Consider the following 24,623-nt stretch of genomic DNA (forward strand, 5'->3'; position numbering starts at 1 on the left):
GAGTAGCTTCACCAAGAGGTACTACCAGGTATTTACCTGCTCTTATGGGTTTAATTGTGTCCCCTCCTCCTCACTAAATTTATACGTTGAAGTCCTAGTTCACAACACTCAGAATGTGAGCTTATCTGGATGCACACAGGCACCATATGAAGATAAAGACAAGGATCTACAAGCCCAGGAATGCCAAAGATGGCCAACAACGCGTAAGAAGCTGAGAGAGACCTGAACACATTCTCCCTCACAGCCCTCAGAAGTAACCGACACTGCTAACACCCTAATCTTGGACTTCTGGCCTCCTACAATACGAAACAATAAATACCTGTTGTTTAAGCCAGTCTGTGGTACTTTGTTATGGCATCCTTAGCAAACTAATGTGCTTTCTCAATAATTCTCAGCTCCAAAAATAGGTTTTCAAAAAGAACAAGAAACAATCAGAAGACTCTGGGCCTCCCTGGTCCTAGCTGGGCAGAGAGATGTGTAGAGAAATTCCAGTTACTGGTTCTCACCTGATGAGCCCGCAGCAGGGCAGTCCTCCGGTACATGTAGTCCTCTGACTTGATCACATATACCATCTTGTAGGAATTCAGCTTGAATCTACATTCTAGCTTATCCAGGCTATCCACATTCTCCATGGTCTTCTTGCTGTTTCCTTCCTTCCCTTCCTTTTCCTGCTGCTCTCGACCTCGCTGACACTTTCGGATCCGCCGAAGATTCCTACAGAGCAGAAGAGCCCTACAGGATGAGAGCTTGTCCAGACAGATTGCCGTGACTCCCCAGCAAATGAGTTTTCCTTTATTATTTAGTTACATACATACCAAAATGTTTAATGGTTTCATTGTAAAAAAGTTTCAACTGCAAAGACACATAGAAAAGCAGAAATCCTCAAGAAATCTCCTACTCCCACTTCTCCAAATCCTACTTGCTTTGGCAAAGGTAGCCACTTGTTAGCAGTTTTAATACAAAATGTCTAGGCCTCTGTGAGTTTACATATGTAATTACTCACTATAGTTCTGCTTTAGGATTTGTTTTTAAGACAAAATAGGTTCATACTACGTATTTTATTCTCAACTTTTCATTTAATGTCATGAAGACTTTTTAAATTTCACTACATAAATTTGTCTCATTCTCTTTAACTGCTGCAGAGGAACGTACCCCAATTAAATCATTCCTTAACAGCCACTCTCAACTGAGGTCCTTACCTGAAACACATAAAATTATTTGAATGCCTATTTTTAAAAATTCTCCCAAAGATGGTATAAACTAAGGCCATTCTACACACAAAGAAAAGAAGATAATTCACAATCACTGGATGCCCTAGGGGCAGGTACTGAATCTCTTCCACATCCAGTGGAGCAGGGCTATCAGCTAGATGATTATTGCTTCCCATATTTTGCTATTAAAAACACTGCTTCATTGAATATCTTTGTATACATTTATTTTTATAGGACAGCAAGTCTTTGGTCCAAGGACTCTTGGGCATCCCCAAGGCCCTTTCAGGAGATCTGTGAGATAAAATTATTTCATAATAATACTAAAACATTATTTGCCTTTTTCACTGTGTTTCATTTGCACTGGCAGGGTAAAAGTAATGGTGAATAAAAACGCTATGGTGGCACCAAACTGTACTTTGAAGTCTTTGTATTAGAATCTGACCATCCACTGGCGTTAAGTGAAAAAGCCAGTTTCATTTAAGAATGTCTCTGATGAAGCAGTAACATTTTTTATTAAATCACATCTTTTTAACATGCTGTCTGATAAAATGCAACTACACATAAAGTACCTTTGTGTAATAGAGTACAATGGTATTCTTGAAGAAAAGCACTTGAGCAATTGCTTGAGTTGTAAATGGATCACCATTTTAACCTGAAAGAATGACTGACTAAACTTAGCTTTGGCCAAGGATTGGCAGATATTTTCTCAAAAATGAACAAGGGACCTATCACTCCAAGGAAAACAATGTTGCCAATGGTAAGATTTGAATTTTCAACCAAAACTAGGAATTTTGGTAAAACTGGTATCAGCTGTCCCGAGCTTGACAGCTTCCCAATATTTGAAGATGTATTTGATAAGATCAATGGTGATATTAACGAATGTGATTTTTGGTGGGAGCATTGTAAAATGTGTCAACATTTAGTAGGTCCGCGTAACTTAGTGAGCTAGTAGTTTCCAAATCACCAATTGCACGAAGTTACAAAATCACGGATGAAAAAAGATTCACTCAAAGTACAAGATAAGCCAATGGATTTTGACAATTATATTAAAAGCTCATTAATATTTCAATTCATATTGCAAGTAGTCTTTAAGAAACTACCACGGGTAGACTTTTGTTGTCATATCAAAGAAGAATATCCACAGTTACCAGTTTCAGTTTTAATTTTTAACATGATAAATATTACTAGTACAATCCACATAAATAAAAGCTCTTTGGAGTCCTCAAGCTCTAAGAGTGTAAGGGGTCTCAGGGCCAAAAAGACTGAGGACCTTAACTGTAGGAGAGAAGAATCATTGGAAACTGAAGTTGTAGGGTTAATGTTCTACACATTAACTGCCCTGCCCTCAGAATGATTGTATCAATTTCTATTTTTTCTTACAATATGTTGGAGTGCCTCCCTCTGCAATACAGATGATCTTTTAAAAACTCTGCCAATCTGGTAAGAAATACATAATGATATGTATGTTTATTGTAACATGTCATAAGCATGTAGACTGTGTCTGTTTTGTTGCGAGGAGGACCTGGCACAGAGCACCTACTCAAAATTGTTAAAAGAATCAATGAATAGAGAACTTGGCAGGGCCCTCTCTGCTGGTACCCTTTTTCCATGTTCTCATTAGGGGACTAAGTCTAGTAATACCAGGATGATAACATTTTGGAAACATAAGACATGAGATTTCAATTCTAAACTTAAAAGTTTAGAAGGAAGAAAGCCACTCTACTGATTTATTTTCTACCTCTGAAATTCGTTTTGCATGCTGAAAGGATCAGCATTACAAATTGCCTGTATATAGGGGGAAAATTTTTTAAATTCTGTGCAGAAAAATGTTAACAGGCCGGGTGTGGAGGCTCATGCCTGTAATCCTAACACTTTGGGAGGCCAAGAGTTCAAGATCAGCCAGAACAACACAGCAAGCTCTCATCTCTACAAAAAATAGAAAAATGAGCCGAGCATGGTGGTGCACACCTGTAGTCTCAGCTATTCAGGAAGCTGAGGTGGGAGGAAGTTTGAGGTTGCAGTGAGCTATGATGACACCACTGCACTCAAGACCCCATCTCAAAAAGAAAGGCAGGGGGCAGGGTGCGCAGTTAACATAGCAGGACTAAGACTGCTATCCTTTGAAAGGTCTGCTTATAAGATTGGCCCTTGGCTGGGTCTGGGATCTTGGATTTTGGGGAACTTTCCACCATTCCCTAAATCATGTTAGTGGCTCACTGTACCTAAACTGTTTTTGTACAAACTATCTGGCTTATGTTGAAAACCTGCTTTCCTTCTGAGAGTTTGGAATTTTGGTATATGTTAGGCACAGGGTGCCTGTATGACTCGAACTCAATAAAAACCCTGGCACAGAGTCACTAATGAGCTTCCCTGGTAGACAGGATTTTATGTGTGTTGTCACAACTTGCTGGAGGAATTAAGAGCGTCCTGTGTGACTCCATTGGGAGGGGACTCTTGGAAGCTTGAGCCTGGCTTCCTCCAACTTTGCCTCAGGCACCTTTTCCCTTTGCTAATTTTGCTTTGTATCTTTTTGCTGTAATAAATCATAGTTACAAGTATGACTACATGTTGAGTCCTACGACTCCTTCTCCATCAAACCTTGGAGACTCCAACATACATTCACATCAAATATAGGGAAGTAACTGCTGATTCTTTAAAACTCTCACCTCCCTGATGCTTTCACATATGCTCCAGGTAAGCCCATGTTGTAACAGCCATTCAAACCTTGCAATAGCATCCCCAGCAGACAGGACAAATGAAGAGAATATGTGAAAACCAAGAATCGGAAGGTCATTTAACTCTCCATTCCTCAACCATGTACAAATATATAATGCTCACAAGTGACTTGGCTCACTTACCGCGGGAGAAATACTGGTTTCTGTGCCAGATGTTCACGAAGCTCAGGAGAGGTAGTATCGGAATTCATGTATCGCTCCACATAGTCTGACCAGCGCTAGGATGGTAAACACAAAACAGAGGTGGAGGGAAATCACAAAAACTGAGCTTCATCCTCATCAGATAGTACAGTAAATCCCACGACAAAAATGTCTGAAACTGATAAATTTCAAGATCAATAAAGTCCCTTTCTATAATGACACACTTTTTACTTGGTATTGGAATATAGATTAAAAATTCTGTTAGCAATACCACAAGTTTCTCTGACATGCTAAAGTTTTCAGAAGTCATAAATGGTTAGAAGCTGGCTCACTGACAAGTTTTATTTCCCCACAGAGGGCTTTGTCAAAGAATAGAATGTATACTGGCAAATGTCTGAAAATCAGTATTCTTCACATTAAAATATGGATTTCTGGCATCTCTTGGGGAAAAAAATTGAAAGACCTGGCAGCCACAAGCCAATATTCCCACATATCCCCCCAACATCATACATATGGCCTATGTCTCCTATTTGCGTTACCTGCCAGAGTGAAGTATGATAATCACATTTCTCTATCTACTCTGTGGGTTGGGAACTCCGGCTTCATCTGCCCAGTAAAAAGTAAACATGACACAAAGGGTCAGGATGACACTGGGAAGATGGCACCTCATTTGTTGCTTCTTATACTTCAGGAAAAAATAGGAAAGCTGCTAACCATGAGACTTCCTAAGAGGAGATATCTCTACTCAGTGAAGGATGAGGTTAACATCTATAACCAGGCAGCCCTTCTATTCAGTGGAAGACATGGTTGCAATGACCTATACACTTGAAGCATCCAGGTCTTAATCCTTAAACAGGCCTAAGGTACCTTGGGCTTCGAGCAAATAAGGTGACTGGGCAAACTCTCAGGACACGCCAGCTCTGCCCAACATAAGGGCTTTGTGTATACTTGCCCATACCTCTGCTTCCACGGGATCATCAGAGTTCTCCTCTTCTGTGTCCAGAAGCTCAATGGTCAACTGAACCTGGCCTTGGCTCTGAACGAACATAAGCTGCAAATAAGAAACTGAGAGTAAACAATAGGGCATCTCCAAAGCTATAACCTATCTTTTCAAGGGGTTGGGGTGGAGGGGCAATAAAGTTATAAAACGTCACTCCAATTGAAGAGATGAGGAAGATACTCAAAAGCTTGGAAAGCTAGTGATAGAAAAAAAGGCAGAAGTCCAATCTTGCTACCAATAAAATGAAATATGTTAGAACAAAAAGTACCATTTCTTGTTTCAAATGTCTTTAATTAGCTAAAACAATAATCAGTGCCAGTAAAGAGTGTTTTAAAAAACAAGTATTTTGTTCATAAGAAAGAAATACGGCATGTGTAGCCAGAACCATAAAATGTCAGACTTTTCAATTGATAATCCCACTTCTAGGACTTACTGCAAAGATATAAACAAGTCTAGTGCATTAAGAAAAAAGTAACAAAGAAATTTCTTCATATCAAAGTTAAGTGGAAAATACCAAATACAACAAAGATGAACAACTGCATTTATACTGCAGTAAAGACTACATAAGAAATCTAAATGCGCCTTGGGATAAGAAACCAAAAAAATGAACATAAGTGTTTTATTATAATAGTACCAATTGTATTTAAAGTTCTTGAAGGGCCGGGTGCGGTGGCTCATGCCTGTAATCCTAGCACTTTGGGAGGCCGAGATGGGTGGATAGTTTGAGCTCAGGAGTTCAAGACCAGCCTGAGCAAGATGAGACCCCTTCTCTACTAAAAGTAGAAATAAAATTAGCTGGACAACTAAAAATATATATAGAAAAAATTAGTCGAGCATGGTGGTACATGCGTGTAGTCCCAGCTACTCTGAAGGCTGAGGCAGCAGGATTGCTTGAGCCCAGGAGTTTGAGGTTGCTGTGAGCTAGGCTGACACCACGGCACTCTAGCCTGGGCAACAGAGAGAGACTCTGTCTCAAAAAAAAAAAAAAAAAGCTTGAAATTATGAGTTCTGTTAATATTATTTGTGTGATTAAAAAAAAAATCCATACTTAAAAGCAATACACTGATAGAGGCAAACAAGCCATGTTTTGCATAAAATAACAATCAATGGCAATGGCACGTGGACTCCCCTTGCAGAACCCTGGGATACTCAATGCCCTCACCCTAAGGCTTTCTGCAGACAAGATAATTTATCATCAGAATCACATGGAGAAGGACACAGCTGGAAAAAAACTTGAGAATTTTTTATTTCAACCTTCATTTTATATAAGGAGAAAACTAAAATTCAGAGAATTCTGATTTCTCAAGGCGACTCACTAGTTAATAAGCACAAAGGACCAGATGCTAGATCTGGCTCTCAGTGTTCTTTCAAAGATTTAAAAATTCCTATCTGCTAGTAAAATTTACAACCTGACAACAATATAAACACAGTTACTTCCAAAATAGATTTAAGGGAAAAAAACCCTGCATTTTTTAATTTACTTTTAAGAATTGCAAAATATGTCATGCAGTATTCACGATAGGCTTTCATTACCCAATTCCCATACTGGTTGGACATCTAGGTTATTTCCAACTATTTGCTTTTATGATTAGCCATTATAATGGTAAAAAATTAAAAACAATGTAGCTGTTCAATACAGGTGGTTAATTCTCTATAAAGTGACCAGGTGCTGTGGCTCATGCCTGTAATCCTAGCACTCTGGGAAGCTGAGGTGGGAGGATTGCTTGAGCCCAGCAGCCTAGGTCACAGAGCAAGACCTGGTCCCTTTAACAAAAAATAAAATAAAAAATTGATGATTGTCTGCATTCTCTCTCTCTCTCTTGACAGGGTCTCACTCTGTCACCTAGGGCTGGAGTACCGTGGCTCACTGCAACCTGAAATTCCTGGGCTTCCCCAGAAGTTGGGACCACAGGTATATGCCACCATGCCCAGCTTTTTTTTTTTTTTTTTGTAGAGATGGGGTCTCGCTATGTTGCTCAGGCTGGTCTAAACATTTTTCAAAAGTAATATTTACAAAGTATTATAATATGAAAAATGTTCAGAGAAAAAGCAGAATATAAAATTGTAAAAATCATAAATAACCAATTTTTTTTTAAAGGCAGGGGGGAGACAGTTACTTCCACTTTTTTCACATTCTTTGTATTTCTCTGATGAGCTCATTAGAAACTCTAAAAAGCTCCAGGAGTGGAATCACTGGGTCAAAGTACCCTGGCTTTAACTTTTAGTTCAGAGCGTCCTAACTATTTAAACTGTCACCAGCAAAGTCTGTGGCTGCATGAGCAACTCTCACCTTAAAGCAATTCTCATCTGACATAAGCTGCTCAGCTTTCCGCTGATATGTTGATTCCAGGAGGCTCCTTGAAGTCTGTGTGTTCAGCTGGCCTCCAGTGGCCCCATTATTGTTTTCTGCCAGGTACAGATCAGTCACCTGCACACAGATCTCGTCACTCACAATGTGTTGCAGCTAGAATCAAGCCAAGCCAAGTTGTTAGTGAACCAAGAAATCATTCCTCCCTGTTGTATAGTCAACCTTCCTTTGATCCGGTCATTCAACTCAAAAAACGATTTTTTGGAGGGGGGTTGGTAATTTTAGAAAATCAATTACACAAACCACTGTACCATTTTCTTGGAGAATAACCAAGCCAAGATCTTCAACCTTATCAGTAGTCCATGAGTAAAACTTTCAACCTATTTAAAAGCAAAACCAGGTCACTCAGGTTAATGTGCCACTTATTTAAAATTCTAAGGATCTGTATATAAATTTCCATGGCTCATCTGATCCTCATAACCACCCTGAGAAGCAGGCTGAAGAGGGAGGGGTGTGTGCTGTTAAGAGACAAAGTCACACATCAGGGAAAACTTACTGTGTAAACCAGGGTGAAGAGGAGCCTTAGAGAACCACAAAAGCAAGATCTATGTCTGTGTTACCAGCTCAAGTACAAAGCCTGGAACTCATTAGGTGCTTAAGAAATGGCTGCTGAATTAATTGCCCAGGGACGCTCAGCTGAAGAAGCAGAGTGGGGACTAATATCGTAGGTTTCCCGATTCCTAGACCAATCTCTTTTCAAACACACCACCTGTTTTTCTACATCTGCTACAAAGTGTAGAATTTAAGGTATACATAATGTTAATTAGCTCACTTTCAAAACAGACCAGCCATGCAATCCTGGCTCACTACTGATAACTTTTGTGACAATCTTATTTAACTAGCTAATTGACTAGAAAGTTGAACCTTTCAGTTCATAGAGAATGAATTCCCATTCTCATAGGTCATATGTTATTTCTATTTGAAATAAAAATTCCCCAAATGAAAACTTCACCCATCCAAATGATAGCAAATGCGCAAAACAGATATAAGAAGAAAACAAAACATTAATTTCAATATCAATTTATCTACTTTGCTTTAACATTTTCATAACCACCAGGCCATCCTATTTTTAGGAAGGTACATTCTTTTTGAAGAGTAACTGTGACAACTACTTATTTTTAACATTAAATAAAGTCTTAAATGACAAGTATGTGTATTAGTAGATAACTGGACACAGGGCAAGGTCAGAAGGGCGAGTGATCTGTGGGTGGTAGAAAGGGCACTATCTATAGCAACTGCAGACAGTTAAATAAATTACAATCAAATGGATTCTGATACAACCATTAAAATAGTGCTTTTGATGACTTGATAACATAGGGAAAAGCTTAAGATACAGTTTAAGAGAAAAACAGCATGGTGAAAAAGTATATCCAAACATGATCTCTACCATGTAGATAATTCTCCTGCTTTATATTTTGTCAAAGTAGACTGTCACTGACTCCTCACCCATGTCCTCTTTTTGGATATCTGGCCCCTCCCTGAGTCTTTGGAAAAGGCAGCACTATAAGTCCGGGACAACTAGGGAAATCCCACCTCCACGCTAAGCCAGTCAGATTCTCTGTCCCGCTAATTTGAAATGACACACGGAGAGCATCCAGTAGACTTCCTACATAGGAGCATCTGTATGGAAAGGTCAGGTAATGCTGGGCCAGAAGCACCATCATGGCAAGCCAAAGCCTTACAGGGCTGGAGAAGCCTAGAATACGTGCCAAATGTCCACATGAAGAGAGAAGCATGAGAATGTAGGCATTCAAAGCAGAAAATAAAAATTCACAGCGCAGTCTTTACATTGTGTGGCCATATTTTGAGTTCCGTACTTAGATGTCTATGAGACTGCCTATTCTATTCTCAAAATGAATCCCTCTTAAATCAGCCTGGAAAAGGTAGGATAAATAAATGTATGGCTCGACTTGGAAATGTATCTTCTACCCCCCGCCAGCAATGAAGTCTGTGGGAAACACCAAATGAGATGAGAATGAGAGCAGAGATGCCTCTAGCTGAAGGGCTTATGACGGGAAGCTTGAAAATGTTTTAAAGTCAGTGATTCTGGGCCGGGCGCGGTGGCTCAAGCCTGTAATCCTAGCACTCTGGGAGGCCGAGGCAGGAGGATGGTTTGAGCTCAGGAGTTTGAGACCAGCCAGAGCAAGAGCCAGACCCCGTCTCTACTAAAAATAGAAAGAAATCATATGGACATCTAAAAATATATATAGAAAAGATTAGCTGGGCATGGTGGCACATGCCTGTAATCCCAGCTACTTGGGCTGCTGAGGCAGGAGGACTGCTTGAGCCCAGGAGTTTGAGGTTGTTCTGAGCTCGGCTGACGCCATGGCACTCTAGCCCGGGCAACAGAGTAAGACTCTGTCTCAAAATAAAATAAAATAAAATAAAGTCAGTGATTCTGGATGAAACTTCTGTTTCCATAAAAAAACGGTTGAGATGGTACATATTACTGACTCAAAATCATAACCAGATGCTTCTAGTAAATGAACTAATTACACCTATTATTTAAAAAACCAACCTCAGGCTTATGAAAAGTAAGTTTTATTGGACTTCTTTTAAAGTTGTTGTACTGGTGGCATGAAAGACTTTGTTCCTAGCTGTAGCAGCAGCAAACTTATCAGCAGAAACACAAGCACAAGATAATTGGAATCTATATTTTATATAAATTTAAGGTAAGTTAACAGGGATTAGTCTCTAAAAAATTATGTCCACAGCTGACTGTATCCACATAATGATTTCTGTCAGTCACCATCTAGACCCCTTATGAGAAGGCCTAAAAGCTTCTTCAACTTTTAGGGAAAAATTGTCTGCCTGACAACTTTCCCCAAGAAGCCAAGATTCATTTATGTGACGTGCTCCTTCTCAATCATGACAAGATACTGTGAGACGGGTACAGAGGCATGTACCCTTCCAAAACCAAGAAAAAAGCGTGGGTACTTTCCAAAGGATTCAACATATAGCCCAAGAGAACACTAACCAACAAGTTTTTCCTTCCATAGTGGCAGTGTGGGCTCTAGAATTAGAATTTGCTTTTTACAAGTTTTCACTTTTAAAAGGAGTACACCACCTTTCTCATTGGCTGTTCTGTGGAGGAGGGCTGTAGGCAGCCATGGCACCCAGCTGGAATGGCATCACCCTGAAGCCCCACTTCTACAAGGACTGGCATCATTATATGCCCATGTGGTTCAACCAGCCACCTGGCGGATGCAAGGCCTGCAAAAGCATGTCACACTGCCCCACCCTTGTGTCTGGACCCATCTAGCCCACAGTAAGGTAACCCACAGGGAGGTATCACACCAAAGTACAAGCTCGCAGGGGCTTCAGCTTAGAAGAGTTAAGGGTGGCTGCACCACTGGTATTTCTGTGGATCCAAGAACAAGTCCACTGAGTCCCTGCAAGCCAATGTTGGGCAGCTGAGGGAGTACCGCTCCAAGCTCATCCTCTGCCCCAGAAGTCCTCAGCCCCCAAGAGGAGAGAGTTCTGCTGAGGAACTCAAACTGGCCACGTAGCTGATAGGGCCAGTACTGCCCATACAGAATGTCTACAAGGAGAAAGCCAAAGCCTCAAACTGGCCAAGCAGCTGACAGGGCCAGTACTGCCCATATAGAATGTCTACAAGGAGAAAGCCAAAGCCTTCACTGCGGAAGGAAAGAACTTCAAGGTATGTGCCAGTCTTTAGGTGGCCCATGCCATGCCCAGGCTCTTCGGCATGTGGGCAAAAAGAGCCAAGGAAGTTGCAGAACAGGATGTTGAAAAGAAAAAACAAAGCCCCACTGGGGACTTGTAATAAAACAGTAGTAAAGCTGGGTCTCAAAACCAAAACAAAAATTAAAAAAAAAAAAAAAGTAGCACACCAATAATAGACTCTGATCTGAGAGTTCAGAACTCAAGTATGAGGAGTAGAAATCTATCTGTTATAAGCTCTTTGTTATAAAGAACATATTTAGAAACTCCCATGGTGCTGCAGGAAGAAAACACAAAACCAACCACAAATGTAACTCAGAGGGAACCTGAGGTGAGTGAGGTAGGCAGAGTATTGTAAAACATGTTATATAAAACCTTTCCTGTAAAAAGAATTTCAAATATTAAACGAATCAAGTGCATAGAATCACCAACACCTGTGGAAGAGGCAACGTTACACACTGTGTGCTCATCTTGTCAGACCAGGTAATATATGGTCAGTAGGGCAGGGAGCTGGGGTCAGGACCATTGTACTCTTGACAGGTGGACAGCAAGAAAGCATCAGAAGGCAGGCTCCTACTGAAGGCACAAGGAGAAAAGTAAAGGGGCCAATTACATGGCTGAAGCACTCCCACTTTGTTAATATAGGAAATACAACATCACATTAACCTCCTCTTCCCCTCTTCAGAGCCGTATGTTCATTAACCTTGTTACAGGAGAAAGCTGCCTTTCGTTTTGCAATAGAAATCTTGCCTTTTCTTTGCCTGACCCATCTTCAAGTAAGAACTTCTCCCCTCACCCACTCTAGCCTCCACCATGCCCTCACCTGTCTGACAATGCTCTGGATCAGTTTGTCCATGGTAAAGGCAATGTAGGCATGAATGGTGAACATCTCTCTTAGTGAATCTTCATACTGTGATGAGTCTATGTTGCCATCCAGCAGGCTCCGCACCATGTCCAGGAATGCTGGGTAATAATCTTCTACATCAACATCCACTGTGGGAGAGATGGGAGAGGTGAGGCCTTACCCTGCTAAGAACAGACTGAGGATAGAGTGCAGGGCAAATCCTGTAGCTGGCCTAAATGACATTGGAAGGGACAAACACTAGGTATTCAAAACATACCCACTCAATCCACTACAGAGATGAAATCTGACCGGTGGCTACAATCACTAGCACTGCCTACCAGAGGAACGTGACTTTGCAACTTTAACAGTGGCTCCTAACATTTTGACTGACCATGCTAGAAAGATGCTTCTTTATACAAAGGCACTTCTTTACAGTACTACTGGCTCTGCATGACAGGAGAGGAAAATATCCCAGGGAAGCCAGTCCTTCAAAAAGTTGTTGGCCCCTTTGAGAGGAACCTGTTCTTCTAGCCTATACAAGAGCATTCTTTACATAGGTCACTTGCTCCTAAAGCCATTTCAATGAAGCATCAAGTGCAGATGAGAAAAGGCAGACACTACCATACTCTAGCACTGGGAAACCTCTCGGGAAGAGAAAAATAGGAGCGCAAATTAAATCCTCTATGAATAATGAAGTAATCTGAATTTGTCAAAGTCCTTTTGTTTAAAAATGGATTTGCAACACTGTACTTCATAAATTGCATTACATGATCTATATTTGCTGTACATGAGTCATTTCAACTACTAGCTACAATAAATCTTATCAGTTATTAAAGACACACTTGGCAACTAGCAGAGGGCACAAGGAATGGTGAAACAGTCCTGCCTTTGGTTTACATAAAATAAGATTCATTTATATAAAGTTTGAAAACAGGCACATCTAATCTCTAATCTCTAGCGTTAGAAATCAAGATAGTGGCAAAAGAAGGCTATTCAGGTACTGGCTATGTTTTGTTGGGTTTTGTTTATGTTTTTGTTTTTTAAGAGACAGGGTCTCTCTTTGTTGCCCAGGCTGGAGTGCAGTGGCATGATCATAGCTCGATGCAAGTCTTGAACTCCTGGGCTCAAGCAATCCTTCCACCTCAGCCTCCAGAATAGCTAGTACTACAGGCAGGACACCATGCCCAGCTAATGTTTTTAAATTTTTTGTAGAGATGGGGTCTGCCTGTGTTGCCCAGGCTGGTCTTGAACTCCTGGTCTCAAGCAATCCCCACCTAAGTGCAGGGATTATAGGTGTGAGCCACCACACCCAGCCCTTTTAAGAAACAGGGGTCTTACTATGTCACCTAGGTTGGCCTCAAGCAATCTTCCTACTTCAGCTCCCCAAACAGCAACAGCTGGGACCACAGGCACACACTACTACACTAGCTTATCTGGGTTTCTTGATCTGTGTTTTGAACACAGGTGTGTTTATGCTGTAAAAATTCACTGAGCTGTACAGTTCTGATTTGTATACTTTATATATGTTGCACTTCAATAAAAATTGGCTTAAATGAAAAAAATTACAAAAAACTTATCATCAACTAACTGGTTACCTGTTTGTACTGAGGAAAAAAGGCTAAGAGCAAAACTGAGTCTATCTCCATTTATCTGAGGTATGATAGAATCATTACAGACAGGGACAATAGGACAATTACTGTTTAAAATAAGCAACTGGCTTGAGTTTCATCACAGAGTATCACCTTCTTCAGGCCCATAAAATAGGAATGAGCCTCTGAAATATGCTCTTGACTGGGAAAAATGCCTTATGCCAGAATAAAGCTTTGAGTCCAAACCACAGACTTTTTCACACAAGCTATGTCAGCGTGAGGGTTGGCTTTGTCACTCGAGACCAAACTACTTAAGCCTTAAAGCAGGTTAAGTCAGTGGTGAAGCCAGGATTAGGCCATTTTCTCTCTACTTTCTATCCAAGCAGATGGAATCACCACAAAGAGGTACAAAATTCGTCTCTTTCAAGCTAGGACTAACCCAGACAAGGGCTTTTAGAATTAATTTCCAGCGTCACAAGCTCTTCAAGAGACAAAAGTCTAGGGCCACACATGAGCTTCCTACATCAGCAAAACTTAAAAAAAAAAAAAAAAAAATGCACTCCTCACATTGGCTATTTCCTCAAGAGCCCAAAAAGGCTTCATGAAAAAGCCTTTGGTCTACAGCTCAAGTACCTAATTTATGAACTGAACTGTTATCTGGAAGCAGGCAGCACAGAATTACTAAAAGCACATGATGGGTTCCTTAACCCTTACTTATTTTCCTTTTCCTGAGTTCTCCATCTTCATCCCTGTTCCGCCTATTCCACTGTGTCTCACATATCTCTTTGAGTTCCAATCTCCTTTCCATAACTATTCTTACTTATTAGGAATGAGCCATGAACCTTACTGGTTAAACAGCAGTCCTACCCAAACATATGTGAAGAAAGTCCCATCTGGCTTAGACATGGATGAGTAGGAATTTATGTTCTGTCACGGAGTGGAAGGGACTGTGATATCTGAGTTCCTGTCTATCCCTTGACTCTGCAGTAACCCAAAGATCTGCCATTTGGGAAACTAATGGCAAATGACACCCACTCCCTACCCTGGTGTGTCCACAGTACTAACCACTGACTGAGTATCCAAGATCCAAGCACTGCACAGGGTGCTCTGAATGAAGCAACCCCAAGAAGGCAAAGAGTAGTACCTCCATTTTACAGGTAAACAGGTCCAGAGAGTTTAAGTAAGGCCATACAACCAGTATATTGCAGACCTACAATTTGAACCCAACTAGAGTTCTGGGGCCTGTGCTTTGTTCATAAAAGAAAGCAGTCTTGAGTCTGACTGGGCTCTGAGGTCCTCAACTCCATACATCCTCTGTAAACCAACAACCTAAGCACTCACTAGGTTCCTTGAGACGTAGCTGGATGGCAGGGCTGTCACTCTTGTCTCGTTTTATGCCTAGCACTTCCCGTTCCCACTCTCTCTCTCGGTTTTCTTCTTCAATTTGCCGTTCAGCTTGGGAACAAATCCGCAGCAGCCTCAAGCACAGAATCTGGTGCAGTCGCATAAAGATATACCAGTTGTTATTGACATAGAAGAGGTTGTATACTTCATCCATCCCTCTTAATTTTTGAGCTGCGGTGTTACTAAACATTAGCTTGGACTTAGGGGGACTGCCCCCAACACCATTGTGCTTCTTAGCTGCCCCTGTGGCTTCATCTACATCCATCTCTTCTTCTTCTTCTTCTTCCACATCTGAGAGATCACCTCTCTGAGCGAAGAGCAGATCTGGAATGAAATGATGCATGATTTGCTTGATTTTATATTTGTCCTCCTTCTGAATGCCTGTCTGCCTTTTCACATGGTGGATAATCAGAGCGGCAGCATCTTCCAGTATTTGTTTGTCTTCATAGGCGAGTGAGAGGTGCGGGCCAACAGGTACACCAGCATTCTCTTCTGTAGCCTGCTCTTGCCTCTGATAGGAAAGACAAGCAAAAAATATTCTGTGACACAGCTATGGCAACAAAAAGCTTACCAGACTACATCAGAAGCACATTCCATTCTTAACGATAGTGGCTATATTTTTCCAATCCAAAACTTAGAACCTGACCTTAACAATTTTTGTGCCTTTTCTAGAAATAAATAGGTAATGTGGGAGATGTGGTTTGATGTCAAAATATTGGTATCTTCTAGACCTTCATGACTTATAGGAATAGTGGGACAGAACTGGGACCATCTTTTAAAATCCTAAATTAGCATTTATGGAAGCTATGACGTGAGGTCTGGGATTCACTTCAAAATATTTTTGGGGTGGGGGTGTAGAGATTAATGATGTCACAACATCAGCAAAATACGGATGATTACGTTTATGTAAGAACTCATTTTATTTTTTTTGACCTGGCTAGAGTGCAATGGTGATATCATAGCTCATTGTAACCTCCAACTCATGGGCTCAAGCGATTCTCCCACCTCAACTTCCAGAGTAGCAGGGACTACAGGTATGCACCTCCACGTGCAGCTAATTTTTCTATTTTTTGAAGAGATGGGTCTCGCTCTTGCTCAGGCTGCTCTTGAACTCCTGACCTCAAGCTATCCTACCCCTCAGCCTCCCAGAGTGCTAGGATTGCAGGTGGGAGTCCCCTCTCCCGGTCTTTTTTTTTAAGAGACAAGGTCTCATTCTATTACCCAGGCTAGATAGAGTGCAATGGCACAATCACAGTTCATCGCAACCTCCAACTCCTGGGCTCAAGCGATCCTCCTGTCTCAGCCTCCCAAAGTGCTGGGATTATAGGTGTTAGCCACTGTGCTTGGTGTCTTTTTAAAAATTTAGGATCACACCACTCTAGGAATTCCTAATTGTACTGCATTTATGTTTCTACCCATCTTCTAAGATTGTGAGCTCATTAATTTCTTATTCATCTATGTATCCTAGCTCCTAATACTATTTATAGGCCTGGTAAGTGTGCTGAATAAACAAGGATTACAAAGAATTTGGGGGTCAATGGTAAGTTCAGTTGTGGTAAGTTGACATGGTCTGCATGAATACAAGGTATTGTTTGAGGGAAACAGATGGGAGAAGTGGATGAGGGAGTTGGGAGGTATAAACTCATACCAGGATGGTAAATCAGGACACTCGTCAACCAGCTTAGGTCCAAAGGTAAGGTTTAGATTTAAAATGATAGAATCAGGAATAGAAAAGACTATGACAGGTATGAAGCAAGAATGAACAGGTCTTGGGGACAGTCTCACATTTAACAAAGGTCATTTCCAGGAATCAAAGCTATGCTAAATAAAGACTAGAGTCCTCTCACAGATGTAGAAAATCCTGCTCACCTCATCATAGATACTCTCAATCTCATTGAGTAAGCTCTTAGACCTCAGGACCTTGGTGTCATTCTGTTTAAAGTTGATTCCCTGGTGGTCCAAGGACTTCAAGTAGTATTTCTCATTCTGTTCTCGCCACACCTTGTTGAAGCCTCTCTGAGCTTCTCGCCATTCTTCTTCTTTCATCTTCAACCTAGTGGAATGGGACGGGGGACAGAAACAACAACATGGGAATTCAGAGGGTTTAAACACGAGAAACATGCCAGGCTTACTGTATTTCGAAAGTCAAAATTATACTAGGTGTGTTGAAATTATTAACATGAGATAAATGTTATCAAACCAGTTTTGAACTCTGTTACATGAGGAAATTACTCATTCAGGACTTACTCTGGGGAAGTAATTTATCCCAAAGTCAGAAATCTTACCTAGAACAGTTAGTTCTCAAACAGCATTCCACAGAATACCCTTGAGATGTCAGTAAGTATTCCTTGAAAAAAGCGTTCTCTTCCTCAGCCAGCAAAAACAAAGTTAAACAAGTTTCTTTTGCAGGTCTTCCCAGAATGTTTACTATGCTAATGGAAATGCAAAGGTCCAAGAGCCGAGAACTTACACAGCAATGTTTCTTTGAACAGAGTCTGGAAATTCTGATCAGAACAATTGATTCTAATACTCCAGAAGAGAGTAAAATCCAAAAATAGCACTAGAACTGAAGGATAACCTACATCTCAAAGCCAGAAGTTAAATGCCACTGGCAAGAAGAGGAAACCATTAATCAGTGCCAGTTCTCGAGGGGAAGACTAGGGAGAAAAAATAAAATCTGAGCATTTGTGAACTAACTTTCACCAGGTGGTACCAAGAAACAACCCAGCTCTTAGCAAAGGATTCATGATGTTATCAGCCCAGTCTCCGGCCACCTACTTGGCACCTGGCCTTAGGTGGGTACAACAGCCCCCTTTATATCTAAGTCTGACATGAAGGCTTATTAGGAAAAAGAAGCAAGACATCCTTGGTAAAAATGACAAACTAAATCTTTTTAAATAATGAGCACATTATCATATTTTAGAAAGACAAAGACAGATTTTTCTTATTAAAAAACAAAGATAGTAACAACAGTCAGCACTGAGTGATAGAAACATGGGTGGTTGTATTATAAAATGCCTGCTCAAACACACATACAGAGCACTCCACCGTGAACCTACAAGGTTTGTTCTCTAATGTTGGTTACAAAGAACCCCAACAAGAAGTTCCACTCTGCACCTGAATTCTAACCAGGGTTGGTGAGAAAGAAAGGTCTCATGGGACAATCAGATTGAAAGTGAGAGGCTTACTTAAAGGGACAGCATATCTGCCATGAAATACACTAAAGCACGAAGGGCACATTTGCTCAGGTACCTTTTAAGGACGATTGGAACGGCAATGGAGGGGTTCTTTCTCAGACCATCAATTATGTCAGCTGCTTTATCAGCATATATCCTCTGGAGTGCTTTTCGATGGATGACTTCTGACGTGCCCCCAAGGGTGTTGTCCAAGCGAAATTTGGCTTGTTCCTCAGCAGACAAGCGGGAAAGTTTCTTCTGTATTGCTTCTAGAACTCGGATTGTTGCCAGATTGGTCTCTAAAACTACATCAAGCTAAAGAGGAAGACAAAGAAGGGTGTTCAGGACCCAAACCAGAAGAGTAGTGGTCAGGAGAATAAGGTAAGGAGTCAAACTCCCTGTATTTGAATCCTGGCTCTGCCATGCTGGCCATATAATGCTATTTCCTTATCAGTAAAATAGAGATGACAGCCCCTGCTACTCGCACAAAGTTGTTTTCTGGATTAAATGATACCGTCCACATAAAGTGTTTGGCACAATGCCTGGCACATAAGAACCATATAATTAAGAAGGATAAGTGGTAGTTATCTCTGTCACCACCACGACCACAGTGTGCTTTGCTTAAGAGTGCTGACTCCAGACCAGAGGGACCTAACAGGAGACAATTAACTTTCCTGAATTGCTAAGATCTGTTACAAACAATAAAAATCAAAATAATCCCCAAAAGACCACTTAAGATGACACATTAGTCTTGAGAGTAAATTTTTTCTGGCATAACTTGAAATATTTAACTATACTTCGATATTTAAATATCGAATAGCCTTCTTCCACATCTAGCAGTCATAACAGCAGTGATGATCATTCCTTAAAGAACTCAATACTGTAGCTAGGAGGCCGAGGCGGGTGGATCATTTGAGCTCAGGAATTCTAGACCAGCCTGAGCAAGAGCGAGACCCCGTCTCTACTAAAAATAGAAAGTGATTAGCCAAACAATTAAAAAAAAAAATAGAAAAAATTAGCCAGGCACAGTGGCACGTGCCTGTAGTCCCAGCTACCCGGGAGGCTGAGGCAGGAGGATTGCTTGAGCCCAGGAGTTTCAGGTTGCTGTGAGCTAGGCGGATGCCACGGCACTCTAGCCTGGGCAACAGAGTGAGGCTCTGTCTCCAAAAAAAAAAAAAAAAATGCTGTATTTGTGGGTAAACATTTAAATTCTTACTGAACTCCTGGCACCTATTTTCCAGCAATGGCCTAGGCTATCCTGGTTAAAGAAATGATTGGCCACCTTTGAGTCTAGATTTTCCTAGGTTTAACACAAGATTCTCCAAACATGAAAACAGAAAATGAAATAAATGAGTAGTTTCAAAGGCCTACACCAAATGTTTGTACAAATGCTCCCTAAGTTTCTTGTTTTGGGATGGTGGTAGTCATTTTGTTAATATTCCTGGCCTCCCTGCTTCCCAAATATGCACAAATAATGGACTAAACTTCCCAGCCCTCTTATGATTGGATAGGTCCATGTGACCAATTCTGGCAAATGAGTTGTGAATGAGCTGAGTACAAGTAATTTTTATTACTTCTAGGCTGAAGCACTGAAGGCTGTGAGATCCTTCTGAGCTTTCTTTTCCCTCTCGTGACTAGGAAGATTCATGATGGTGGCCATGGTGGCCTTCTCTCAGTGTGGGCCCCCAAATAATTCTGATGAGTGAAATCCCTGCTAAACATCAATGCACATGTAGAATGATAAAAAATAAATCCTTTGTTTTTTCAAGTCACTGAGATTTGGGGGTTGTCTGTACTACAGTATTACTAACCTATTGTGACTGATAAAGGGACAGCCCCTTCAAACTAACCCATTGCATCAAATCCTAAGCACATGCTAAGCACATGCATACACCACACTTCTTTCATGTTTGCCTTTGTAGTCACAGATGGGAAATAAGGATGTTGCCTCTTATTTGCAGACATACCAGTTGAGAGAGAATAGGAACATCCTGTCAACAAGAGATCCCATATTGTACCTTTTAAAAAAAAAAAAAAAAGAGAGAGACCAGGTCTTGCTCAGTCACTCAGGCTTGAGTGCAACGGAGCAATCATAGCTCACTGCTGCCTAGAACTCCTGGGCTCAAGTGATCTTCCTGCCTCAGCCTCCCAAATAGCTGGGATTACAGGGGCGATCTACCATGCCCAGCCTCACCTCTGCTTTCTAACTCATCATCTTCTAACCTTACTAAACATAGGTAACAAAGAATTGTTTTCTTTAGCTTGATCAAACTCCCCATGAAGTTAACATCTTGTCATGATTTAGTTTTTTGCAAATGGTTTAAACTCCTTATAAAGTCTGGGGCAAAGATGGCCAACCACCTGCCAGTGGCCAGGTAGCAGGTGGCTCTTTATTCGAAATACACTGGAAACAGGTGAAACAAGTGCAAAAACGGAAAACTAGCAGAGTTAAATCACTACAGATTAAAAAAAAAAAAGGAAGGTATCTCCCATCCATATGAATAAGCAGAGCCAGTTTATTTAATGTACTAGATACAATAAATAGGACACATGTCATTTTACCTCTTTAGACACACTGAACTTCCCTTTTTGGTGATGATACAGCAAGCCAAATATCAAACACACTGAGGATTTTGAGCTTTCAATGCTCCCCCATGCCTGATATAGGGGCCCTCTACCAACTCATTCATTCACTCCACTCTTCCCTTCTCAACTACTTTAAAATAAAGTCCCTTCCAACTGAATCCAAACGCAAAAAAAAAAAAAAAAGTCTCTAATTTTACTTTCTTTCAAAAGAAGCCAAATCAATACCAGAAATACGAGAGAATTCCAGTTCTCACAGCAGAGCTGGTTTGTGAACTATGTCAAAATATCTGCTAAGAGTAACAATACACACAGACCTTCTATAAATCATTTAAAAACATCTTCAAGAAAGGCCTTAGGATACTGATTTTCTATACCACGTAAAACACAATAATCTTTAAAATGTCACTCAAAATCCAAATGACTATTAGTCAGTCATCAATGGACAATTTCAATTGTCTAAAAAAGGTCACATTTGGCATAAAAATTTACTAAAATATTTGCATAAAGCATGGTAAGTAACACAACAAAACATTTGCCACAAAAGAATGTGAGCCTCTGGCTTTTCAATTTTAAAGAGCCAACCCTCAAACCCTGAAATGAAAAGATAGCCTTTCACTTAGCACCTCCTGTCTCCCCAAACCTCAAATGACAAAGGAGCTCTTACCTCAAAGCGTTCATCTTCACAACGATAAATATGTTCTTCATACTGAGTCTTCTTGGAACTGACAAAGGTAGAGTCCTCAGACCATGAAGGGAAGGAAACCCAGGTGTCATTTAAAACCTTTGGGTAGAAGAAGAGAGACTGAAACAAAACCCTAAAAAAGCTTTCTGGTGACTGAATATTCTCACTAAAAAGATAGTCACAACTCTATGGGAGGGGAGAAACAGCTAACATTACTCCACAAATTTCACCTTTAGCAAGTTTACAAAAGGATTATTAGTACGTAAAAGGTTCTGAATACAAGTGGAAAACATTTTCTTTTTAAAAAAGATGGAGAATGTTCTTGATTTCATCATACATGCATATAAATTCTCAATCTCTTTATTCTTCTTTTTTTGGTTATTTCGCTTTTTCTTATTTCCAGATCCCCACATTGCTCACTCAATCTCTAGTTCTGCAGAAAGCTCAGGATGCAGGGCTGACCCTCACCCTTGCTGGGGAAGGCCTTACCTCTTTACAGAGAGGAGTCCGTCCTGTACATTTGGGCTGCTGGTAACTCTTCGGTAGGGCTCGATAGCTGGAGCCCAGTCGTTTACAAGAGGCGTAATCTATCTCCATTGCAATGCCCTCTGTGGCTCGTTCCTTTGGAAAAGTTTCCAGATGTACAGATTCTTTATAGCCCAGAAAGTTTTTAAACCAATTAAACAATTCAGGGAATTTCCTAAAGAATCAAACCAAAAACTAGTAAGCAATTAGAAACACGATGCAGTTATCCTGAGGTGCAACTACCACCATTTGCTTTGGGGTCAGAACTCCACTACCAGAGAAAAATTATTTCCCTCCCAAGAAGCACTGCTTCTGAGTATCTGGTTTCCCCTTTTCTTACAGAATACTTTCAGATCAATGAAAGTGGTAATGAAAGGAGTTGCACCAGGCAATAACCAGCCATTCTTTTGATCAAGAATATTGCTTTAATGTTCACATAATTCTTAGGCTGTCAAATACATTCTAGATTCTAGAACCCTGGAAGAGTTTTATCTCTATAAACATCCAGCACTGGCCAGAGGACAAGGAGACCACTAGTCTTGGCCATTAGTCAACAAATACCTCCGTGCCCTCTCTATTTTCTCACCTCTAGAGTTGGAATGAAAACTTACTCAGGACTCTTTTGACACTAACATTTGAGTTAACCATCCTACTTCAATTAAATTAACTCTGTCTATCATATACTCTCACAGATAAGGTATTACCTGGCCTCCATATCATGCATCAGGGCTAAGCCCCTAACTTCACTTACCCCAGGAAAGGAGAGACTAGTTGCACAAGCTCAGCCCGAGAGATCACCTCCTGATTAAAAATAATAAGACAGCGCAGAAAATTTTCATATGCCTCTGTGCTCCGAAGAGCCTTTCGGACCTTTGGAGACAACCAGAAGAAAAAGGGTTAAGTGGGGAATTCAGATCTGGGACTTTTTTTAAATTGGGGAAATTTGAACAGATATTTGACGATACTAAGGAATCAATGTGAGTTTTCTTACATGTCATAATGATTGTGTTTGAAAAAAGGAATCATTTAAAAAAGGAACTTACTAAAATATTTATGGATGAAATAATATCTGCGATTTGTCTCCAAATTATCTGGGATGGGTGACAGTACATATGAAATGAGTACACTGGCTAGGATCTGGGAATTGCTGAAGCCGGATAGTAGGGACATCAGGGATCGTTTTATTATTCTTAGTTTTGTATATGTTCAAAATTTTCCACAACAAAAATTTAAGAAGTGAGATCCTGGAGTATACCTTCTCATATGCTTGATTCTCTACACCATATCAGAGTTATGCAAGCTTTTGTTGCCTCTCCTAACAGAAGTTTACAGCAAGAATCTTTGCAACACTATTACAAATTCTGGTAACCCTGAATGATGACCTTTTAAAATAAAATACTTCTGTCCTCTGACCTGAACCTTTTCCTTCCTTTATTTACAATGTTGAGCATTTTAATATCCAAAAACCTAAAATGTTCAATGGCATAGACAAAGTAAAACTAACCTGGCTAGATGACTGATGTAGTTTCAATTCCAAAAGTAAATATTTAGCATTGTGGTCTTTTGGTGTGGACTGCAGACCATTACCACACCAAATGGCTTATCAACAACCCCTGCTCTAGACTTCCGTATACTTTTTAACTGTTCATTAGGAGACACTATAGAGAATATGGGCTTTTAAAACTAAATATGAAAGAGTACTTTACCTTTGATACTATTATACCCTATTTAATTTTTATTAGCTTTTGAAGAAACACTATAGAAGTCTAATAATGAACCCTATGTATTTACCAAACCTCAAGGATCAATATATAATAAATTTTATTTCATCTATACCCATTTCCCCACCAAATTCAAAGCAAATTCTAGACATTCCATCTATACATACTTCAGTATGTATCACTAAGAAAAAGTACTCCTAAAATTACCATTCCTCTTAAAAATTATCTTATTTTCAAAAGATTACTTAATAGCATTTAATATTAAGTCTATGCACAAATTTGAATTGTCTAATAAATGTCTTTCAAAATTAAGTTCAGAATCCAAAGTCTGCATTTCATGTTTGGCTTATATATTTCTTAATTCTTATTTAATCTGTAACAGTTACCCCTCCTCACCCTTTTCTTGCCATTTATTGGTTGTGACCTGGACTTCTACATCTGCCTAAAGTACAAAGTGCCCAAGCAGACCTCAGAAATGGTTCGAGTCAGAGCCTCTTTTACAAGAGAGGTCACATAGGCACAGGAGACAGAGAGGGATCACAAGGTACCAATCATGGAGATGTTAAATCATCTGCCCTTTTCCAAAACCCCAGACTTGCAGGATAGAGTAAATCACCACATATCAATCTGGGCTGGTTCCTGCCAGCAAAAAGCCCAACAGCTGCAACTACCCTGATGAAAGTTGCTTGCTAATCACCAACTTGACTCCAAGGAGGAAGTCAGACACAGGAGGAGAGCCAAACTAAGGCACCACACAACACCATTTACACCAGTAATCTCAACACTCGGCTGCTCACTAGAATCACCTGGGGAGCTTTGAAAACATACAGTTAAATCAGAATTCCCACGAACCCTATACCTGCATACCACAAATAAGTATCTCAACAATTACAAGATTACAAGTCATCTTAAGTTCTCAACAATTGATGCAGGCACCTATACTCTCCATTGTAGAGA

General features: G+C 40.4%; 1 protein-coding gene across 3 annotated transcripts in view; it reads right to left on the reverse strand.

Annotated features, from left to right (window-relative positions):
* The window catches only part of SIN3A (SIN3 transcription regulator family member A), a 60,966-nt gene that overhangs the window by 3,645 nt on the left and 32,698 nt on the right, over positions 1-24,623 (reverse strand). For all 3 annotated transcript variants that reach the window (XM_045532418.1, XM_045532438.1, XM_045532427.1), the window contains 11 exons: positions 22,697-22,815; positions 21,910-22,120; positions 21,403-21,519; positions 18,229-18,467; positions 16,846-17,029; positions 14,914-15,487; positions 11,963-12,132; positions 7,378-7,551; positions 5,046-5,138; positions 4,070-4,164; positions 507-714 (listed from right to left, as the gene is read on the reverse strand). In XM_045532418.1, the coding sequence (XP_045388374.1) occupies positions 507-714; positions 4,070-4,164; positions 5,046-5,138; positions 7,378-7,551; positions 11,963-12,132; positions 14,914-15,487; positions 16,846-17,029; positions 18,229-18,467; positions 21,403-21,519; positions 21,910-22,120; positions 22,697-22,815 (2,184 nt within the window). The remainder of the gene's footprint in view (positions 1-506; positions 715-4,069; positions 4,165-5,045; positions 5,139-7,377; positions 7,552-11,962; positions 12,133-14,913; positions 15,488-16,845; positions 17,030-18,228; positions 18,468-21,402; positions 21,520-21,909; positions 22,121-22,696; positions 22,816-24,623) is intronic.

This window comes from Lemur catta, chromosome 1, assembly GCF_020740605.2.
Source record: "Lemur catta isolate mLemCat1 chromosome 1, mLemCat1.pri, whole genome shotgun sequence".
Classification (NCBI taxonomy): domain Eukaryota; kingdom Metazoa; phylum Chordata; class Mammalia; order Primates; family Lemuridae; genus Lemur; species Lemur catta.